Genomic DNA, 24,194 nt, shown 5'->3' with positions numbered 1-24,194 from the left:
TAATTATTGCATATAGAAAATCTTTCTGCATCCATCATTTAGTTCCTCTAACATACTGTTTGTCCATAGGCTTTATGACTCTTAAAAAAGACAAGTTCCCAAAGTTTTCTGCAACATTAATCTTAAAATACAAATTAGGATTGCAGAAAAGATGATCAGATAAGCAAATTGCATGTGATTGGTGAAAACCAGCACAAGGGTACATCCAGTGAACAGCGCCTCACTTTGAACTTCTTAACTTCGTTTCCTGCTATAACACAGGAAGTTATTTAGCAGGCTGCCCACCTTTAAAAATCTAAAGAACACCAATCTAGGTAGTTTGCAACAGAGATACAAAATTTTATACCTTCATCATGAAGAATACGCACACAAAAACAGTAACTCTTTTTTCAAAAAAGGTTTTACTTATTTTATTTATTTAAGAGAGACAGAGAATGAGCATGCCAGGGCTTCTAGTTGCTACAGACTCCAGATGCATGTTCCACCTTGTACATCTGGCTTATGTGGGTCCTGGAGAATCCAACCTGGGTCCTTTGGCTTTGCAGGCAAGCACCTTAACCGCTAAGCCATCTCTCCAGCCCAAGAACTCTTATCATAAGGAATAGGGAGATGGACCTGTTGGTAAAACTCTTATCGTGCAAGCATGAGGACCTGAGTTCAATCCCTGTCAGTCATGTAAAAACAATCCAGGCTTGGTAGCAGCATTCATTTGAGATACCAGCACTGAAGAGGCAGGGAAAGGAGGATCCCCAGGCCTCCCTGAGCAGCCAGGGTAGCCTAATGGGTGAATTTCAAGCCAATAAGAGATTCTGTCTCAAAAAAGGTAGACGGCAACACCTGAGGTTGTCCTCTGACTTTGACATGCACACACACACACACACACACACACGTATGCAATGCTCACATGACCTCATATACACCTGCGCATACACAGACATGCTCATGGAAACCCCAAGGAAGCCTTAGTCACAAGTATATGTGGAGGCTCTGTATCGCCATGCTGAAAATTGTTGTAAATCATCTATTTTAAATCTATTCACACAATACCATGAAGCAGGCTAATCAGTCATTGCCCATCTCTAACAGACTAAAAGGAAATGAGGCCAAACTATCTCAGTAATTTTCACTTAACAATAAGGTGCCTCGTGCTAAGAGTTTAATGGACACTGAAGTCAAAGGAAGTTTGTTTTCAAAGGCAGCAGGTGAGCTGGGCGAGGTGGCACGTGCCTTGAATCCTACTGAGACTACACAGTGAATTCCAAGTGAGCCTGAGTTAGAGTGAAACCCTACCTCAGAAAACAAACAAACATAAAAAAATAAAAAAGGCAACAGGTGACAACCAGAGCCAAGGCCTGAACGAATTATTCTGTTATTTGCAGTTAATAAGAACGAGCATCTTAGAAGTGGCAAAAAGGCTTGCAAAATTGAAAGTTTTATTTTTATTTTTTTTGTAGAAGGATGAATATAAAAAGAAAGGACATATTTCTAACAGATCTGCTCACCAAAAGAACTAGGAAAGTTGAGGTGATGTGTTGCTAAGTGGCACCATCCAGTTCACCAGCGCAGGTGAACCCTTGAAAACATTAGACAGAGCAGAAAAAGAGGGCCGGAAGTGGGCAGGTCCCTGAAGGGAGGAAACTGGCCTTCTCTGGAAACAACGAGTGCAAGTTGGTAGGGCACCGAGAGTAGCCAGGACCCAGGACCGTGAGCCATAAAGCCGCTTTTGACTGGCTGTGAGACCCGAAGCAACTCGCTCGGCCGTCTAGAAAATGGATTAACACTTGTATCAACGTCACGTTATTGAAAAGAACAGGTATGTAACGTACTTAGCACCATTCAGGCTCACAGTAAGCAGTCACGCCAAGTACTATTATTATATAACTTAGGCACACGAAGCAGAAAGGGTAATTCCATGCTGGCACTATAAAACTGCATGTACTGCATGTCAATAAAAATGAAAAGAATTAAGGCGGGCGTGGTGGCGCACGCCTTTAATCCCAGCACTCGGGAGGCAGAGGTAGGAGAATCGCTGTGAGTTCGAGGCCACCCTGAGACTAACTACATAGTGAATTCCAGGTCAGCCTGAGCTGAGCTAGAGTGAGACCCTACCTCAAAAAAGAAAGAAAGAAAAGGAAAGAATCACTATGACAACTTACAACACGGCTGAATCTCACTGTCACATTGAGTGAAAGCTTCAGATGCACGAGTAACTTTCTATCGTTCACGTAAGCACAACTGCAATGGTAACGGAAGTACAGCAATGCTCTCGGAGGTGGGGTCCCTTACCTAAGTGAATGCACTGTAACTCCTCACCAAGCTTCACGCCTAAGCTTTTCATGCTTGGTTCTATGTATACCCTATTCTTTTTATGCAAACAAGGGAGTTGCAGAGCAGAATGGACTGAACAGGCACTTGGTAGCTCGGGACAAAACAATCCCTCTCTGGCTTTTTCCTTGGGGAGAACGTGTTTGTGCAGCACTTACATGAGGTGGCCCCAGAGTGGCCAGAGCCGGGGTACGGAGGCGCTCTGCAGCGCTCTACCACAGCCTTGACCACTCACCTCCTCTGGGGCGACGGCTCAGTGGATGAGGACCCCAGCTCCGGTCCCCAGCCCCTGCGTAACCGCTGGGCGAGCAGGAGGCCCTACCTGTAGTCCAGGTGCTTGGCAGGTGGAGAAGCAGATCCGCAGGGTCATGCATGCAGACGTGCATTCACACACATCAGGACACCACACACACACACATGTTTGAGCAAACCCTGAACAGTAGCCTGTAGGGATGGTGTACGGTGAGTCTCACAGAGTAGCTTGAACCTGCAGCACCAGCAAGACCCGGGAGCTTTCTAGAAATGCCAGTTCTCAAGACTGCCCCAGAAACTCTGGGATGAGGACTTGACGGGGGACTTGACAATTTGAATTTTAACAAGTCCTGTAGGCAACTTTTTTTCTTCCCAGGGAAGAGAAGAGAGAGCCTTACACATAGTCCTTGTGCCTTGCGTACAGAAAATAGCCAAAACCATCTGCGGTCATCATTAGTACTTAGATTATTCCGAATATCCTTCAATAATTAGATTAGACTCTCTCTGAGCCGCCAGCATGTGCCTACTTTATCGTGCTTCAAATCTCTCATAAAAATGCTTTTTTTTATAATCGCCCTGAATTAATACATTCATGACTGAATGAAAGCCTTAGGGATTAAAAAGTATAATTTCTTTCTTCATAATTTATTTGACTAGGTTCTTTGATGCAGACCATGAGAGAGGATGTGCATTATTATTTTGCTCGCCTATTGACCTCGGGTGATGGTTCGGTCATGATGAAAATGCATGAGGTTTATTTAAATGGGTTATTTCATGTACCCAGAGAGTGGGTTGATTCTCAGTTTATTTCCTCACCAAGAACCCTAGCTCCCAATGCTGGCTTGTAACCCGTTAAGCATCAGAGAGCAAATGTGGCCCAGTGAATTTTCTACCACTTGCTCAAATCTAAGCTGAAGCCATGAGGCATGATTCCAGAAGAGTATCTCTAGAAACTAGCATCCTCTCTTTATTCAGAGAGGGGGCTGCTAGCTGTCTGTGTACAGCGTTTCCTAGCTACTCCCTGAAACCCCAAGGCGGGTACCACCGCTCGGTTTTCCCTCTGTGAACAAGGGCTCGCCCACTCCGCAGAGCACGTCCTAAACGCAGGGAGTCCGCAGCGGGGGACAGTGTCCACTGCCAGGAAGAGGGTGGCGGGGTGGCTGGAGACTGGAAGCAACTGACCCACAGTTCTTTTCCATCTTGTCCACTTGCTTGAGGGGAAGGGGACGGTGGCCGGTGCTCTGATCTGACTAGGAGAGGCTGAGTCTAGAAGCTTCCCCCTTCATTCACTGACTCCTGCTTCTCACGTCACCTGCCATCCTGGGAGGTTCTCTTCCTGTCTACAGCTCAGACTTCTCAAGCAAGAAACTAGGGGTGTTAGCTGTGGAAGGCACAAGAGGCAAAGAGAGTGGGCAGTAGAGTCTGACAGACCCAAAAATAAAAATACTAGTTCAGTGTTTCAGAGCTTTTGTTCTGTGTCTGTCAAGCCAGAGTAGTTCTCAGCCATAGTCAGGATAGAGCTCATAGGGAAGGTTCTGTTCAGGGTGACTAGCACATAATCATTATTATGTGCTCCATAGTATTAGTCCTTCTATTATTGTTTTGTTTTTTTGTTTTTTTTTTTTTTGGTTTTTTGAGGTAGGGTCTCACTCTGGTCCAGGCTGACCTGGAATTAACTCTGTAGTCTCAGGGTGGCCTTGAACTCATGGCGATTCTCCTACCTCTGCCTCCCAAGTGCTGGGATTAAAGGCATGCGCCACCACGCCCGGCTATTATTGTTATTATTATTTTGGGTTTTTGAGGTAGGGTCTTGCTCTAGCCCAGGCTGATCTGGAATTCACTATGTAGTCTCAGGGTGGCCTTAAACTCAGTGATTCTCCTACCTCTGCCTCCTGAGTGCTGGGATTAAAGGCGTGCGCCACCACACCCAGGTATATTATTACTTCTCCTGTAGCTATGACAAACTATTTGATAAATAACTAAAGGAAAGACGGGTTTATTTTATGTCACATTTGTAGTGCACAGTCCATCGTGATGGGGAGGCGTGGTGGCGGGGACAGAGACAGACAGCTGGTCACATTGCACCTGTCGTCAGGAAGCACAGAAAGATAAAACGCTGGTTCTCAGCTAATGTCCTTCTTTCCATTCAGTCCAGGATCCCAGCCCATAGCGCGGTGCCTTCCACAGTCAGGATGAGGCTCCCTCCTCCGCTAACCCTCCCTGGAAGCTCCTCACAGAGGTGTGACTCCTGGAGGATTCCAAATCTAGTCAGGTTGACAATGGAAATTCACCGAAGTTACTTCCTGTGCTGTATCCACTGTGAAAGATAACCCACCCACGGTGCTGGGCACGTGACTCGGGGGTAAGTGTGCTTGCGGCACAGCCATGAGGACCTAAGCTCGTCTCCAGCTTCCACGAAACAATTCGCGTGTGGCCGTGCACGTCTGTAACCCCACCGCCGAAGGGGGCGGAGACGAGGAGGTCTCTGGGGCTGACAGCCAGCCAGCCTGGCAACACACAAACAAATACAAAAGCTCCAGTTTCCTCCTTGAGGAGGTGAGGTTGAAGAATATTAGGGGAGGGTGCTGACGCCGTCCTCCGGCCCCCACACACGTGCTCATGGGCGTGCACACACGGTGCACACTCATACACACGACACATGCTACACACATACCAAGAAGGGCAATGCTTTTTTGGGGGAAAAAAGTCCTTTATAACCAGTTTTCATTTGTCATCACAGTTTTCTCTCTCCAACTGAGCTCTTCGTAGGGACAATGGTTGTAAAAGCTCAGCACATCCTGGTGAGCACTCGTCGCTGGGCGATCAGGAATGCACACAGAAACCACCAGCCTGGTAAAATACAGCGGGGTCAGGTTCTGCCCATGAGCTCCATGAAGAACTTCACATGTCAAGCATGTGTACACGTCTTCTTTTTCTAAATAGGGCATCCACAGCCTCCTCCAAGGAGCCTGAGGAAAAATAAGAACCTTGCCTATAAGTGGTTGATATTACGTGTTAATTGATCTCATTGTATCTTGTAATAACAAAATGTGTGAGAGAGAGACAGAGAGAGTTGGGCAAGAACTGTAGGAAGCAAGCTCATGTCCTCAGTTTTGTGCGCCAGCATGGATGTTACACACAAACAAGAATTCTCCTAGACAAGCCCACAGGCCGGGAAAGCAGCCAGTGGCTACGCAAGGTGTCTAACGGTGAAAACATATCAAGCAAAGGACCCTGCTCCAGGACACTGGCTGGAAGCTCCAGCCCTGTGGGCTGAAGGGCAGAAGGATTTCCTGGCCTTTTTCCTGTGAGCTTTTGGTTTGGCTAAAGTCCTCCCCAAAGCTGCCAGCACCTGGACTGTCACAAAAGGATTTCCAAACAAACGCTGCCTGCTCATTTCCCCATGGCAAAGAGGCTCAGTGCGCTGGGCTTGTTTATGTAACCGGATCAGCTGGGATCCAATGGCAAGCTTCGTTAAATTTAGGGCAGTCAAAAATACTGTGAATAATTGGGCAGCTACCCTATGGTGGTCCCAATAAAGACCAAGTTCAAGCAAATAAGCTAGTGAAAGACAGTCTAAAAAATCTGCAGCAATGAGGAGAGGGACTTTCACTTGCTTGCCTCTCAATGTATACAATTTTCTTATTGGGAAAGATTTCTGTCTCCTCTACTGATGTTAGATTTTTATTTTTATTATTATTTTATTCTATTTAGTTGAGAAAGAGAAGGAGAGAAAGGCGAGAGAGAATGACTGTGAGACAGTATGAGGCTCTTGCTTCTGCGGACAGACTCCAGACACATGTGCCCCTTTGTGCATCTGGCTTTATGTGGGACCTGGGGAATGGAACCCAGGCCATCAGGCTTCGCAAGCAATAGCCTTTAACAGCTGAGCCATCTTCCCAGCCCTCATGTTTAACTTCTAAATCTTTTTGGGTAAATGGCATCCTATTGTTATTGACAGCAACATACAGCTTAGAAGAATAATGAAAATTTATGACTGAAGAGGTTGTGATTCTACTCTACTATTTGATAAAGAATATTTACTCTAATTTCGTACCAAGTTGGCTTTCTTCCCTGCCTATTCAGTATTCTTTCTCAGTAAGATAATACTTTATTATCGGGGGTGGCTTGATACAGGTGTCCCCCATAAACTTAGGTGTTCTGCTGGGTTCCCAGCTGACGGAGACTTGGGAATTAACACTTTCTGGAGGTGGTGTATTGCTGGGGGCAGGCTTATCGGTGTTATAGCCAGTGTCCCCTTGCCAGTGTTTGGCACACTATCCTGTTCCTATTGTCCATCTGATGTTGACCAGGGGATGATGTCCACCCTCTGCTCATGCCATCGTTTTCCCTGCCATCATGGAGCTTCCCCCCCTCAAGCTTGTAAGCCAAAATAAACCTCGTCTTTTTCCCCTAGCTGCTCTTGGTTGGGTGATTTCTACCAGCCATGCGAACCTGGCGGCGACACTACCGGTACTCCATATTTGATGGCGTGTGGGGAGAGCGGATCGTCACAGTCACGAAGGAATGGGCCGGCAGATAAAGCAGTCTTAGGGTCTGCTTGGTGGTGCACACCCTTAAAACCAGCACATGGGAGGCAGAGGAAGGAGGACTGCTGTGAGGTCGAGGCCAGCCTCTGATTTCAGCCACAGGTATAGCAGACCGTGTCATACGCATGACAACAGCCACTTCATACACCAGATCAAGACAGCCGGAGGGGAGCGCTGTGGAAGGCTGTCTTCCTGAGGACACACAGGCATTGCGCCCATGAGTCATAGCTGTGGGTTCCTGCCTGACATCAACTTTCTATCATGGATGAGGGATCCCACTCTTCCCAGAGGAACTACTGGAAAGTAATAGTTGCTGGCGGGGGCAGGGGGGGCTGGAGAGATGGCCTAGCAGTTAGGGTGCTTGCCTGCAAAACCAAAGGATGGAGGTGCAATTGCCCAGGACCCACTTAAGCACAAGGGGGCGCAAGCATCTGGAGTTCATTTGCAGGGGCCAAAGAGCCTGGCACGTCCATTCTCTCTCTCTCTCTCATAAATAAAAATAAAATAATTTTTTAAAAAACTAGCTGCTGGGGGAGGTGGGTTCGTGTTCTCCAGTGGTGTAGTCAATAGTAAGTCACCTATACTCCAGTAAATAGCGCCACCTCACCCATGCTCACGCAAGCACCCTTATTTCAACTCAGTGGAGATAGTTCAGTAGTTAAAGGTGCTTGCTTCCAAAACCTGTTGACTCAGCTTTGATTCCGTAGTATCCACATAAAGCTAGATGCATAAAGGGGTGCATATGTCTAGAGTTTGTTTGCAGAAGCAGGGGTCCCTGGTGCAGGCCCTCTCTCTCTCTCTCTCTCTCTCTCTCTCTCTCTCTCTCTCTCTCTCTTAAAATAAATAAAATATTTTTAAAAGACATGAAAGAACAAGGATTGTTGGGAAGAAATGGGGCTTTTGGGAGTAGAAAGGGGGTGAGAGAGGCTAATGGGGGATGAGTATGGTCAAATACATTACATAGATGTGTGAAATTGTCAAAAGTAAAATAAAAGGGAGGAACAATGGGTGGTTCCCACCATCAGATTAAATAGAGAAGACTGGACTGCGTTAACGTTCTCACATCTCACCATCCTTTCCACTGTGGGCTGGACCCAGCTATAGTTGATGTCAGCAAGGTAGCACGGACACAGAAACCAACCAGTGTCCAGATGACTCACACATGAAACATTCCTGTGCCGACAATGTTGGAACCTCACGCAACAACAAGATTGTGTCCTGGCAAATGTCTTGAGGTTTCACCAAGCCAAGCAGGGCCGTGCCCTTCCAGCTGCTCAGAGGCCACCGGATCCGGGGAAAGAACACAGAACTTGGGGCTTAGTGATGAGTCACACTTTAAATAAAGGGCAGTTGCTAGATTTAAACAATCGGAATACAGGATGTCCAGTTATGCTTGGTTTTCAGATAAATAACAGAAGAATTTCAGATCTCCCAAAAGCTGCACAGCTCACATGGCTCATTCAAAAATGCTTATGCAACAGGACATGCTGAATTGCCCCCAGTAACTCTAGTAAAGTGGAATTTATCTAGACTTGGTTTTTGGAACCAAAGTCTTCTAGAACCTAAGAGGCATTATTAATTCTGCTTTGTAATCTCTCCATCATAATGAGAAACAGGCCCATGATTTGGTGAAAATTACGTGACAAAAGTGTTAAATGTGTTGAAAACCTAACAACATTTTGACTGCCAACAACTATTCTTTCTTCTTTAATCCACTGAATAAAACTTAATAAGGACCCATTCTAAGCACTACCCCAGGGGCCCAAGAATATGACCCAAGATCCTTCATAGCAAAAGGCAGAGGTTTTGAAGTTTAGGAATTAATGGGAAAAAAGCAGGTCAATTTTTAAATTAGTTTTAATCAAACCCTTATTAAGTGTCTACTAAAACATAAGACCAATTCAAAACTACTGGACCTTGTGTGGTGTGTGGCTGGTCACTAATCTCTCCTCGAGGCAGCTGTGGTGTCCATAGTCTTGTCGTCCAGGGGCTGGGGACATGGCTCATCAGATAAAGGTACTTGTGTGCAAAGCCTGATGACCCAGGTTCAATTCCCCAGTACCAACATCAAACCAGATACACAAATGATATATGTATAGGGAGTTCTTTTGCAGAGGCAAAAGGCCTGGAATGCCCATACTCACTCTCTTTGTCTGTCCTCTCCCTCTCTCTCTCTCTCAAATAAATGTAAATGTTTTTTAAAAGTCTAGTTTTCCAATGTGAAGGGGGAATAAAGCTGTATGTTGAAGGGTTCTCTTCTCTCGAATTAAGCTTCCTTGGTTCTTAAGATCATTTAAAAGACAAAACTTCGCGGGAAGCATTCATGGGGTGATATGGTTAAAACACAAGCCACATGTTGAGTTCCAACTACTCAGATACATCATCTCCCTTCGCCATCTCAAGTTGCTATGGTGATGAACCAAAACTGGAGATGCATGAGTGTGTACATGCGTGCATGCATGTCAGCACACGTTGGGTGGGTGCAGAGGCCAGGGGTTGATATCAGGTATCTTTCTTGATTGTTCTCTGCTTTAATTTACTGAGGTAACGTCTCTCACTTAAGCCCAAGTCTCACCAGCATGGCTACTCTATCCATCTAGCTTGCCTCAGGAATTCACTGTTTCTACCTCCCTCCTGCTGGAATTACAAGGGGTCACCACATCTCCTGAGATTTACATGGGCTCTCAGGATCCAAACTCTACTCCTTCCCCAAGTGCTTTATCCATTAAGCCATTTCTCTAGCCCTAGGAAGAAGTTTTTTTCTATGAGGTATGTGAATAATTCTATGCTACCCTGAATCCAATAGTGAAAAACTTACTGGTGAAAAACTACCAATAAGGATCTACAGTCAGAGTGTTTTAAAGGGTCCCATGAGAGTAATGAATGAATCCGTTTCATTTAAAAGGGGCTTCGCTTGGTTGAAATTCCGACACAGTTGAGGTTCCTACACTATGCTGGAAAGCCCAAAATAATCATTTGCTCACCTTTGCTGAGCGTGAGAAGGCTAGATAGGGTGCTTCTGATAAGATAGTTATCCAGTGTAAATGGCAGGGCGGGGACTCCTGGGTGCCTGGGGCTGGGGTGGTGTAGGAGGCAGCTACATGTTGCTTCCAGACCAGGCACAGTTATGGGAGGAAGGGATTCACTAACACAGGGGAGGTTCCATAATGGAAGGAGAAGCTGGCCCGTTTTCACAGGTCCAAGCAGAGAGGAAAACCACCACCAAAAAGCAACCAAGCACACTTCAGGAACTCCGGGCAAAGCTCTGACACCTTGCATTTCTTTCGACTGGAATTCCAAATCCACTTCATGCCTTAGGGCTGGACCCTAGGATCCACCCACAGCAACACCTCCTCCAGACTGGTGGCTGCAGAGCTAAATTACAAACTTTAATAAAAATCCTGAATATGAATATATTGGGGGATATCCATTAAATCTACGAGAGGTGATACTGGAGTAACATCATGTGAATACGAAGATCTTTCTGGAGTGACGTGAATATCTTAAAATTGGATTATGGTGATGGCTGTATCACTCCGCAAACATGAAAAAGCATTGAGTTTCACCCTTGAAATGGGTAAATTTTATCCATATACTATAAATTAAAATTCAACAAAAGAGTTTCTTAAGCAGGGCATGGTGATACACACCTATATTCGCAGCACTAGGGAAATTGACAAAGGAGAATAGTGATTGTCAAGAAAGCCTTGATTACACAAAGCAATCTCAAGAAAACAAAAACAGGAAAGGAGAAAATGAGGGAAGAATCGCAGTAAAAGCAATAATTTACATGCTATGAGTTGGACAGACGTGTCAATGATGTCTGGTTATGAGATACATTGTAAGCCTGGTGTATAAGTAACTTTCCCCACTGTTGTGGCAAAATGTTTGACAAAAGTAACTGAAGGAAAACTGACTCACAGTTGGACGGGATATCATTGGATGGGGGGTAAATGGGTGGCAGGAGAAACAACAGGCGGCTGGCTGCACCCACAGTCAGGAAGCAGAGAGACACGCACATGCTCAGCTTGCTGGCTTGGCTCTTTTTGGTTCCGTCCAGGACCCCAGCCCGTGGGATGATGCCTCTTACCTTCACGATGTGTCTTTCCCTCCTCTGTTAAAGCTTTCTGTACAAACTCTTATAGATATACCCGGAAGTGTCTTTCCATGGTGATTCTAAATTCAGCTAAGTTAACAATGAAGATTGATTATCACACATGGAGAAGGGAATAGACAGCTTTGAACCAATAGCTTATATGTGTGCTTCTGAAAATCACATGGCCCAGCGATGTCCTGGGAAAATTTTCATTTCAAACATAGTTATGCATTGCATAATAACATTCAGGCCAGTGATGGACCATAAAGATGACAAAAGAGCTCAAAATTCCTATTACCTAGTGATAACATTGTCATTCTAAGGTTCTAGTATGATTCTTACTCACGTGCTTGTGATGACGCTGAGAGACACACACCTACCACACTTCCAGGTGTACAAAGAAATCCTACAGGACATGCAATTATGTATAATAATAATTAACAACTTTGTTACTGGTTGACATATTTATTATTTGTCTATAATTTACTTAGAGTACTCTCCTACTTGTAAAAACTGTCCATGGCAAAACACTGTGTTATGTTACACTAACTGCAGCATTTTTTCTGAATGGTCTCTTCCTGGATCAAGATGCTATGTTGAGCGATTTACCTGCACCAATGCACTGGGGAAAGGACACTCAATAATGTTTGAATAATAACAAAACTGTCCGACCTACAGATCTCAAGATGTGTCCCAATAGTTAAATGACACCTATTCTGTTTTTCCAAGTTCACATAACATCAGAATATTTAAGGGAAGAACTGAGAGTGGACAGCGCAGATAGATGAGAATGTTGCTTTTACTGTATATCAGTATGCAAACCTTTAGAAACTGAAACGTGTGCATGTGCTATTTGAACAATCCGAAAATTACAATGCCATGAAGAAACCGTTACTTTGTGTGCTAACCTAAAAAACTTTTAAAAAAAGATAAGATAAAAGATGAAATGCAGCCAGTGGTCAGACATCTGGGTGCTTAGCCACAGCAAGATCTACCAGAAGACCGGATGGCCTTGGGCTGCTCCTCGGTTTCAGCTCTCGTTCTGGTACAAGCTCAAGTCTAGTTTGATTTCTATGTTGGATTTCTGTTGAAAACACACAGTTTGGTCTAGACCAAAACAACACAACCAAAAAAAAAAAAAAAATCACGACATCCTATGCTTGTCACTGCTGAGGCCACCATTTTGCAGGAACAATAACATCCGAGCTGGGAAAGGTGGGAAAGCCTGTCACCCGACTTGAGGAGATGGCGTAGAAGCTTCCCGCTCCGGAAGGCAGAGGCATGTCTGCACTGCCTCAAAGGGCTCGGAGAACAATCTGCTTGAAAACAAGCATGCCCAGAGAGACCAGGGGTCTGGAAAAAGTGCTCAGAGACACTAATCAGCCATGAATGGGAACATTTAGCGGCTCTTCGGCCAACGGTCATTATTCATACCCTGTCCAAGTGTATGCACAACACGCACGCTGCTCTGCTGGGAACTGCCGGGACCCACAGTGAGAAATTCGCAAACACCTGTCTCAGCTGCCCTCAGAAGTGCCAGGGGGCATTCACGGGCTCTGCGTGTTCCTCCAGATTCCCCGAGCAGACACTGCAGGAGCTCTCTGCTGCAAGTCATCGTCCACTGAGCACCGTTTTCACAGGTACACACTCAAAAATCCCCTCTAAAGTCTGAATACAGAGAAATTCAATTTGAAAATATTCTTCATGATTTGTATGTGTTTGGTCTTATTGTCTCATTTGAAGACACTGCTTAAAAGGCCAGGCTTGATGATGCAAGCCTTTAGTCCCAGCTCTCAGGAGGCTGTTGTAGAAGGATTGCCATGAGTTCAAGGCCAGCCTGGGACTACAGAGTGATTTCCAGGTTGAACTATGGTAGAGTGAGATCCTAACTCTAAATAAATAAATAAATAAATAAATAAATAAATGCTGTTGGATTATATCCCAAAGGTTAATCAGACACAGAGCCACTTTCATAGGCACTTAAGATTCCAGAGAAAATGCCATGAGACCTTGAGCTGGGATCCTCAGAATCCACATAAAATGCCAGGCGTGATGGCATGTGCTTACAATCCCAGAGCTGAGGAGGTACAGACAAAAGGATTGCCAGGGCCTGCTGGCGAGAAACCAAATGCTAACCGAATCAGTGAGTTCTGGGTTCAGTGAGAGACACTGCCTCAAAGAATAAAAGTGGAGAGCCATTGAAGAAGACACTCAGTGTCTACCTCTGGCTTTCACACACGTGCACACACCCCTGCACACACATCTAAATGCACATGCACACATGCAAAACAGAGTAAGTACATGGATATCCTAGTAACAATGACAACCACCAGTAAGCGTGTGGTAGTTTGAATGGATGTCCCCCGATATATTTTGGACTTTATTTGTAATTTAGACCCGCAGCCAGCTGGCTGAAGGAGGTGTCACTGTGCAGGGATCTTGGGGTCCAGCCCTAAGGTGAGGGGTGGGTTTGGAATTCCAGTCTAAAGATGTGCAGACAGCCTGAGCTTGGCCTGGATTTTGAGGTGTGTGCTTGCCTATGGTGGTGGCTTGTAGCTTTTTCTCTCTCTCTGCTTGGACCTGTTGGACTTCTTCTGCCATTACGGAACTTCTGTTGGATCTATCAGCTTCAATAAATTCCCTTCCTCCATAACTGTGTCTGGTCTGGAGGTTCCTCCCAGCGACTTGAGGCTGACTGCTACAAAACTCCTACTCTGAGCCAAGTATTTTCCATTCTACATACACTACTGTTTCATGATCACCCTATGAAGAAGGTAGCAACCCAGTTTTATAGACATAAAAACTAGCTTGCTGGTTTTCAATAGTTTTCTTCAAGGTTATAGCAATAATTGAACTAAAATCTATGAGTGACACAACTTCCACATACAAGACAGGAGAATGGCTTGTAGGATATCTGACGCCATTTCTGGGCGTCAGGCACTTTGAGAACCACTTTACTTTGGTTTACAAGAGTCAGACTCAGTTTGTGAGTTTGTAACAAAGGGCCCGAGTTTCTCCAAAGCCGGGGAGCACACAGTCGTTGAAGGTGACTGAGAACTTATGTACCATTCACTAACCTGTATGCTGCAGCGAGAAGAATGATTTCCACAGTGTTTGCTCGTCTGCATGCCAAGCCCAGGCCCTAAGTAGTTTAGCATCACGTTGCATACACACTTCTTATTCCAGTTGTCCAGTCACCTCCCTCCTCTCCCTCCTGCCCAAGAAACTATCCTGGCCTGTTCTGGACTCTCCTCGCGGCCCTGAGCCCTAAAGTCCCACGCAGCTCGCTGACCTGCTCACTTGTCATGACCATCTCCTGCGCCTGAGAGCACAACTCTCTGACACAGTGTCCCTGAGTTCGATTCTGGCCCCATGTTTGCATATGGCTGTCTTCCTCTCAGTGGAACATTCTGCCTTACTGCTATGTTAAATACGGGGAACAGCGCAAACATTGAATATAAACTAGAACAGAATTAACAGTGATTAAATTTGCATGAATCATTTTGATAAGTGGAATTCTGCTTTTCAAAAGGGAAGTAGAGAAAAACCTAAGCTGAAAGATTCTGCCAATGAACCAAAATGTCAGTATCTTACATCAAATTACAGAATAGAACACATTTTTATTCTTTTCTTTTCTTGTTTTTCAGTACTGAAGATTGATCTAGGGCCTCACTCAGGCAAGGAAAGGATTCGACCACTGAGCTATATTCCTAGCCTTATTTTCTTTAAAGTTTTCATTGAGACAGAGCCTCACTAAGGTGCTCAGGCTAGTCTTGAACTTCCTATCCCCCTGCCTCAGCTGTCCGAATAGCTGGGATTGCAGGCATGTACTATCAGGTCTGGCTCAGAACATATTTTTCATTATTTAATTTTAGAATATTTTTAAACAGATTTTTAGAGCTGGGGAAGTCTACCTCAATGGTAGGGTTCTTGACTAACATGCTGAAGGTTCTGGGCTCTAATCCCCATACTACAAAACAAAACACACACACAGAAAAAGTTTTAAAAACCAACCTCATAATGCTATATCCCTGATATAAAAGCATCATTTTATATAGCTCTCTAGTTTATGTCAATTCAACATTTAACTTAGTTAAAATATTTTGTGTTATCATGCACAATTTTGTTCTTTCCTTTTATCCCATGATAAATTATTTTTCTCATTTACTAATTACTTCCACTCCATTCAATATATATATATTATCATTAAATACTTTGCTACAATAAGTATTATAAGACAGCTTCCTGAATGTAATATTCTCAATATTTTAGATATTTTACCTGGGGAGGATTGCTATTCGAGGCCAGCCTGAGACTACATAGTGAATTCCAGATCAGCCTGGGCTAGAGTGAGACCTTACATTGAAAAAAAAAAAAACCCATACACACATACATAGATATTTTACCTGGAATCAATTCCTCAGAGTGAGATTATTATGTCAAAAACTGCTTTGTGTGGTGGGGAACGCCTTTAATCCCAGCACTTGGGAGGCAGAGGTAGGAGGATTGCCATGAGTTCAAGGCCACCCTGAGACTACAGAGTGAATTCCAGGTCAGCCTGAGCTAGAGTGAGACCCTACCTCGAAAACCCAAACAAACAAACAAGCAAAACCTCTATCTCCTGATAGAGCTTGCCCCTTTAAATATACAGATAGGTAAATCAGTATCTTGTGGCAATCTTCCAATTCACATAAAAATTCAAAGCCTTTGTGAAAGGGGTACCGTGTGTGTGTGTGTGTGTGTGTGTGTGTGTGTGTGTGTGTGTGTGTGTGTACATGTGGAAGGCAGAGAATAACCTTGAATGTTGTTTATCAGGAACTGTCCACATTTTTTTGACCCAGAGTCTCTTGCTGGCCCGGAGCCTGCCACACAGGCCAGTGAGCTTCAGGGATCCTCTTGTCTCCGCCTCCCACTCTGGGATTAGAGGCTCACGAGCACTCCCTGCATCTTTACGTGGCCTCTGGGGATGGAATCAGGCCTTTACGCATGCAAGGGAAGTATTTCATCCAACAGAGCTATTTGCCCGGACTTTGCGCGTCCTTCCCCCCACCCCCACCCCCACCCCAGATTTCTCCGAAGCCCAGAAGCAGCCCGAGCGCTCCCGCAGCTCACCGGGCAGGCGGTACTCACCCTCGGCCTTCCCGCTGCCCTTCTGCCGGCCGCGGCGAAGGGGCGGCACCTCGAGGGACGCGAGCCCCGACCTCTCCAGCACGCTCACGTCCACCGCCAGCCTCCCGGCCAGCTGCCGCGGCCGCACGCTGACCGCGTGCTCGTACTTGCCCCGCCGCCGCCGCAGGAGCTCCTCGTAGCTCAGGACGAAGTCGGCCTTGGCCCTGCCGGGCAGCACGGCGGCCGCGCGGAACGCGCCCGGGCCCTCCTCCCTGCCGGACACGACGGGCCGCGGCCAGCGCTCAGGGCGGAGGGGCTGCTGCCCGCGGGCGCTGGCCGTCTTGGGGTGTAAAGACGCCCGGAGGAGGGCGCTCGTCGCAGGCCTGCGCGGGCCGGGCCAGCGCCTGCTTCCAGCCACGCTCTCCCCACGCCCCGCCTGCTGCCGCCCAGGAGGACTGCGCAGCCCCCACCCAGGCCCTGCCCACCTTCTCCGGGACTGGCACCCGCTGAAACACCTGCCCAACAAGCCTCTCTTCCTCCCTCCAGTTGCCTCTGCCAGGTACGTTGGCACCATGATGGCAAATGTCACTAACACAGTAACCAAGGGCCAAAAGAAAAAAAAATATATACAAAAAGTGCTGGTCTCCCCACCTCCTCTTGAGACAGACCCGAGGGGACAGTGGGAAGGGCACATTGAAGGAGGTGAACTGGGCTGGAGAGATGGCTTAGCAGTTAAGCACTTGCCTGTGAAGCCTAAGGACCCTGGTTCGAGGCTCAGTTCCCCAGGACCCACGTTAGCCAGATGCACAAGTGGGCGCATGCGTCTGGAGTTCGTTTGCAGTGGCTGGAAGCCCTGGCGTGCCCATTCTCTCTCTCTCTCTCTCTCTCTCTCTCTCTCTCTCTCTCTCTCTCTGCCTCTTTCTCTGTCTGTCACTTTCAAATAAATAAACATAAAACAAAAAAAATTTTTTTTAAAGCAGGTGAACTGCTAGAAGCAAGAGCCTGGAAGTCAAGGTGTCAACTACATTCTCCCTATTACACAGATAACCACGGAAATGTTGGCATCATGTATATTCTAAAATTGTCCACACATGAAATGAGTTTTATACCATGGTAGATGTGTTTAGGAAGAAATAAATGGCCACAACAAGCTATTATGAATGCTTTCACTGTTTGGAGTGCGGGTTCTTTGACTTGGAATGGCAGAATGACCACCAACAATGTGTGTGACATTTCAGAACACTTCTAGAAGACAGAGTAATCCCCTAAGACAGGACAGCTATAGCTCAGAACATGCTAGAAAAATCTGCGGCAAGAAAAAAGCAAGCCAGCCAGAAGATCTGAGCTCAGGGTTCGGGAGGACAACACAGGACAGAGTAACAAAGGGAGCTAAATAAAGAGAAAATCATGCCGAGCCCACGTATAAATGAAGATTAAGCTTGCTGAACTCCTTCTTCCTAGAACTGGACAAAAACTCAAGTAACGAGATGGAAACCTTCACTGAGCACTGGACAGACAGCCTGGAAAAGGGCGGGCAGTAGGGCGTGGTGACACACCTTTAATCCCAGCGCTCAGGTGGTGGAGGTAGAAGGATCACTGGGAGTTCAAGGCCAGCCTAAGACTACATAGTGAATTCCAGATCAGCTTCGCCTAGAGTGAGGTCCTACCTTGGAAAAAAAAGGGGGGATGGGGAAGACTGACAGATCAACCTGTTAAGGCAAAACTTCAGAACATCAGATGAAGGAAATATGAAAAGAACAGAATGCACTAGATTCTTGTGACACTAGATGCTTGCTTCGTAATACTCAGGTGTAACAAGACACTAGAAGTATTGAGCTCAAATTTCAACAGGAAAATTATCTTGACCTTAAATTCCATACACAGCCAAAACATTAATTCAGTCTCAGCAAGTTTATCCCTCACCCACCTATTCCGGGGCAGTCACCTCCAGCAAAGTAAAGTGGAAAATCATGAAGAGAGAACTAGGGAATAAAATCAAGAGCAAAATCAAACGAAGAAAATGAGGAGAGATTCCAGGGTAAAAGTTTTACAGCAAAGCTACCAAGTACTGAGAATATGTTTCATGGACCTGGATGCATCCTCATTTTGATAGAATATTCCAACATATCTGAACTCAGAATGTATCCTGACCTTTCATTTCTATTTAATTTAATGTCGTCCAAGCAACAGGGCTAAGGGTGCTAGCAGAAACCTTGCTTATAGCTGTTCATTTTGTTGTCACTTCAAAATAATTATGTGGGCTGGAGAGATGGCTTAGTTATAGTGTTTGCCTGTGAAGCCTAAGGACCCTGGTTTGATTCCCTAGGACCCAAGTTAGCCAGATGCACAAGGTGGCACATGTGTCTGGAGTTCGTTTGCAGTGGCTGGAGGCCCTGGCACACCCATGTTCTCTCTTTCAAATAAATAAAAAATAAAAGTATGTAGGATTTATTCAAAAACAGAATTATGTGTCTAAGTACATATTAAAAGTGACAAAACTAAACTCTATCTCATAAAAAAGGCAATTAGAGGGCTGGAGAGATGGCTTAGCAGTTAAGGCACTGGCCTGCAAAGCCAAAGGATCCCAGTTCGATTCTGCAGGATGCACGTAAGCCAAATGCACAAGGGAGCACGTGCATCTGGAGTTCGTTTGCAGTGGCTGGAGGCCCTGGAGCGCCCATGGTCCAACTAAACGAATTGTGGCATAATCCTGGACAATTCTGATAAAGGCAATTTGGGACACGGCTGTAGTTCAACAAAGTGAAGTTTGAAGGACTTGCTGCACAAGAGAGACTATATACCAGAGGCACTTGCCAAACAGAGAGATGGGGAAGCAGGGTGGGCGAAGGGCAGAGTATAGGCAAAACTTCAATGAGGGTGGTGGTGCATGCCTTTAATCCCAGCACTCAAGAGGCAGAGGTAGAGGATCACTGTGAGTTCGAGGCCACCCTGAGAATACAGAGTGAATTCCAGGACAGCCTGGCCTAGAGTGAGACCGTACATCAAAAAACAAAACAAAACAAAAAACCACTTCAATGAAGCAGTATTTGAACAGCTCAAAGCTGTGTGCAAAGCCATCTACGCCAGCCTACACTGAGAAGACCCCAGGTTCAGCGTGCTTGGGAACTGTAGCGTTGAGATACATATGGATCCCTTATCTGAAACTCAGAACCCCACTTGCTTTTCTGTATCAAAGTGAACCTATGGCTCAGGTCTTCTAGACAAGAGTTAGATGTTCCAATGTCACTTAGAGGACTTCTGAGTGCAAAGTGTTTGACTATGAGTTACCAAAACTGGCTTTGCCAAAACTCTGAGGGTTTGGAGAAGAGGACAGAATCAGGTTTATAAGTTCATATTCTCTTGTCCGGAAACTAACATCACAGGTCTGCACAAGGAAAAGAAACTTTCATGTTGGGTTTGTACAGGGGAAGGAAGACTGCGTACTAGATCAATGTCCCTGTCCCCACAGCCAACAGCCATTCAAAAGCAAATGCTGTTTCCTGTTTTTCTATCTTTAGCTTATACGTAAAAGAAAAAATACAATTATCATTTCGGACAAGAGTCTTGTGTGGATGTATGTTCCTCTGTTCATTCTTGTGTGTTTGCGTGCATGTGTGTGCTGGTGCACATTCATGTGCAGACCAGAAGACAACCTTGGTGCCGTTCCTCAGGATACTGCCCACTTCTGTTCCAAGGCAGTCTCTCATTGGCCTGGTGCCCACTAAGTAGGTTAGACTGGCTGACCAGTGGTGCCCCACCTCTCCCCCAGGGCCATGTCATTAGTGTGCGGCACCATGGCTGGTACTTTTTAGGTGGGTTCTGGGGAAGTGACTCAGGGTACAAGATTTAACTGGGTACAAGATAAGGAAAGGTAGTGTGAAAGGTAGGAGAAGGAATATGACTATTTAAGATGGCAGAGATGACCATCTGCTAGCAGAAGAAGAAATGGTATTGCAAAGATGGAGCCAGGCGCGGCGGCGCATGCCTGTAGTCCCAGCACTTGGGAAATGGAAGCAGGAGGGGTCAGAAATTCATCAAGGCCATCTTTGGCCACATAGCAAGTTTGAGCCCAGCCTGACCTGCATAAGACTATGTCTCAAGAAAATGACACTGAAAAAAGTAATATTATTGCATATTTCCTAAATCTGTTTATCTTCACAGCAGAGATTCAACAGATGTCTTATTTTTCTTAAAATCAAAAAAAAAAAATCAACACTATCATATAACTTAGATTTAGCTAACTAACCACAAAGAAAATTGTGTATAGAAATTTTAGGAACAGATGTTTCTAGAAAGGACTGAGGAATGGGCATAAAACCTTTATGGTTATAAATGCTTGTCTGCTACATTTTTAATCATGTATATTTATTATTTTGCTCAAAAAGAAAAATGTTTGAAGATAGGGAAGAAATATGTGGGCAAAGGGTTAGAAAATGTGACACTTTGCCTAATTGGATCTCAGCTGCTTAATTAAATAATACTTACTCATGTTCTTCTGTGGTCTGGTTCCTTCTCCCTTTGACCCTGTCATTATTTTTCTTCTCTTTCCCTGTAATTTCACCCTGATACACTTTGTCTCCAATAAGCCTGAAACACAAGACACAGCTGTGTTACCAACTTGCAGTTCCAAGATATGTGCAAGCATGAATATCAGAACCATGACAACCCCAGAAAATATTTTTACTTGCCCCTTGGGTATGCAGATAGAGTGCATTCCAGACTAGGGCATCAGTTCTGAACCATTCACTGCATTCAAGTGCAATTTTCAACAGGTCCAAAGGGTGACACCCAGCCCAGAGGATCTCCATGATTCTCCAGGAGAAAAATCACAGGGTCTGCTCAAACAAATGAGAGCTTACCAGCTTAAAACCTGCCCAGACCAAAAAATTAAAACCCCTCTCTAACCCTGTTTGTACTTCTTCATATCTTGGGTCAGAAAAAATAAGAACTGAGGCTAGGGAGACAGACCAGTGGATAATGTGAGGACCTGAGTTCAGATCCCAGCCCCCAGCTACATGCTAGGCCAGCACGGTGGTCCACATGTAATCCCAGAATTCAGGAGTTGGAGATAGGGGATACCCAAGCAAGAAGCAAGCTAGCTTGCTAGACTAGCAGAATTCATGAGCTCTGGGTTCAAAGTGAGAGACACTGTCTCAATAAATAAGGTGGAGAACAATCCAGAATGACACCCAACCTCAACCTCTGTCCTCCACATGCACACACGTGCCCCCAGACATACAAACATGCAAAAACCATGTGCACACACACACACACATACTGGCTAAGAAAGAAAAAGAAAAATCTGTCTACTCTAATGTATCAGTAATTTCATGCAATGTGATTTTCCGGAGGCATGGACCCCTCTAAGCTACTTCCCTTAGATTCCTTCCTCAAGGAGTCCTCACCAGGCATGTAATGCACATGTGATGCACATGCCTGTAATCCCAGCGCCCCGAAGGCTGGGGCAGGAGGGATGGTGCGTTCAAGTCCACAGTGGACTACGGAGTAAGACTGTCCCAAAGGAGGAAACAGAAGCAAACCCCCTCAGCCCTACTTGGCACGTTTATACCACAGCACTCCCTACTGTCCACAGTGATTTAATTTACTAATGCATTTATTCAGGTATCGACTACTTCTTCCCAGCTGAATTTCTGGATCAGAGAAGTAATCTTTTTCTTGTAGAAATGTGCCAATCTCCTTGGACAGTGCCTGTCCTGTGATGGACCATGAAAGAAGGAGAGAAGGAAAGAGGAAAAGAAGAAGGAAGGAAGGAAGGGGAAAGAAGACTTGAATGGAGCAAAAGAAGTGAATAGGAGAGAGAGGGAGAGAGAGAGACGGGAATTGAGTGAGGGAAGAAGGCAAAGTAGAAGGAAGGAAGGGAGGGAGGGAGGGAGGGAGGAGGAAGGGAAAGAAAAAGAAAGGGAGGGAGGGAGGAAGGCAGTGGCTCATATAGTGTCTACAGGGTATAAATTCTTACAGTTATCGGCACATGGGCCCCACATCGTCTCAGGCTCACCCCGGTCACCCACATAGAAATCCCCGTCCCTGACAAGCACATCACCTACACAGTGAAGTTGGTGATAAAAGCTGCAGCTGGAATCTGCATCTGGAATTCAACATCCTGGTCCTCAGAAGCTCGGTTGAGCATTTTGCAGGAAACCGTAGTGAAGGCATAACGAGAAATGATGGTAGACTTCACCGAGAACTCTGTCATCAAAGGCTTGGTTTTCTGCAGGAATTAAAGTGCATGCTATTCTCTGGGGTGCCTGACAGCAAGACTCAAACATCTGGGGTAGGTATGAGTCATTTTCCCACATAGGAAATAATCCTCAACTTGAAAACGCTGGCATGTGCCTCCCATGCCCTTCTGGGTCTTATCCTTATTTATCATTTCCAATGAAAATTTGCAAGTCCATTTGTAAAAACAAACTTTATGAACAAACAATTCATGACATGGAAGCAACTTTTAAACTAAATTTAACAAGACAACATAGGGAAGGCTTCCAGATTACCCCAGAAGACACACTCATTTAATGGTCCTGTGCACTGCAGAGATTTCACAAGTAGAGTACATAACATATATAATCTTTTTGTTACCAACTTTTGGTTCACATGTACACGATCATTGAATTGATCACAACACCAGAACATTCCCAGAGAAATCCTCCCATGTTCAAATGTGCATCGACACAAGGACTTACCCTTCTGGAGTACAACACCATCATCACGAAGCAGAAAATAGAAATAGACTTAAAAAGCCGTGAGGAGAATTAGAACCCAGAACAAAGGCAAACCCAGCCTGTGTTAATCAAACCTACTGCAAAAGCTTCAGATAAAGGCTGTCACTGATGATGCCACTTTAAGAGCCCAGTAAAGCTGCCCAGTACAGCCTGTGATGACCACTGTGGCCCAAGCTAGAAGAAGGGAGGAGGCCTCACGGGCGAGGTAGTGCCAGCAACGATTCTCTAACCCACACTTGTGGCAATTTGAAGTTGTAACCCTGTTCATATGAGACTTGACAGTGTGATGAGAAGTGACTTCAATTTGCAGTAAAGCTAAAATTTCCTTGGTTCAGTTGACTTACTTTAAGATTTTTTTTAATTCTTTTTTTTTTTTTAATTTATTTATTTGAGAGTGACAGACACAGAGAGAAAGACAGATAGAGGGAGAGAGAGAATGGGCACGCCAGGGCTTCCAGCCTCTGCAAACAAACTCCAGACGCGTGCGCCCCCTTCTGCATCTGGCTAACGTGGGACCCGGGGAACCGAGCCTCGAACCAGGGTCCTTAGGCTTCACAGGCAAGCGCTTAACCGCTAAGCCATCTCTGTAGCCCTTTAAATTCTTTTTGTTGTTCATTTTTATTTATTTATTTGAGTGTGACAGAGAAAGAGACACAGAGAGAGAGAGAGAGAGAATGGGCGTGCCAGGGCCTCCAGCCACTGCTAACATACTCCAGATGCCTGCACCCCCTTGTGCATCTGGCTAACATGGGTCCTGGGGAATCAAGCCTTGAACCAGGGTCCTTAGGCTTCACAGGCAAGCACTTAACCGCTAAGCCATCTCTCCAGCCCTACTTTAAGCTTTGATTCCCACTTACTGTTCCGATTTCTGTAGAAACTAGAACAGAACTGTGTGCAATAGTAGTTTTTAGACTTCACAGATTCACAAGAGCAAGCTGTGAATCACTTTTTATACATTGGCTCAGATTTTGAGATAAAACCATATATTTAATCAGGTGTCATTTAGTAAGAAAACCTGTTTCCAGAAATAACATAGATCAAAGTCTCCACTTCTCAGTTCGTGGTTTAATTCACCTTTGGTTCTTGCTTTGAAAATGATGAAACTGAAATTTTACTTTTCAA

General features: G+C 45.3%; 1 protein-coding gene across 1 annotated transcript in view; it reads right to left on the bottom strand.

Moving 5' to 3' along the window:
- The window catches only part of Itih5 (inter-alpha-trypsin inhibitor heavy chain 5), a 78,883-nt gene extending 56,470 nt beyond the window's left edge, over window positions 1–22,413 (bottom strand). The window contains exons 1-2 of the mRNA XM_045134959.1: window positions 22,398–22,413; window positions 20,818–20,919 (exon numbers count right to left, since the gene is read on the bottom strand). Coding sequence (XP_044990894.1) covers window positions 20,818–20,863 — 46 coding nt within the window. The 5' untranslated portion in view covers window positions 20,864–20,919; window positions 22,398–22,413. The remainder of the gene's footprint in view (window positions 1–20,817; window positions 20,920–22,397) is intronic.
- Window positions 22,414–24,194: the final 1,781 nt, after the last annotated feature.

This window comes from Jaculus jaculus, chromosome 15 (assembly GCF_020740685.1).
Source record: "Jaculus jaculus isolate mJacJac1 chromosome 15, mJacJac1.mat.Y.cur, whole genome shotgun sequence".
Classification (NCBI taxonomy): domain Eukaryota; kingdom Metazoa; phylum Chordata; class Mammalia; order Rodentia; family Dipodidae; genus Jaculus; species Jaculus jaculus.
The sequence above is the reverse complement of the archived record's forward strand: the minus strand, read 5'-3'. Positions and strand labels throughout refer to the sequence as shown.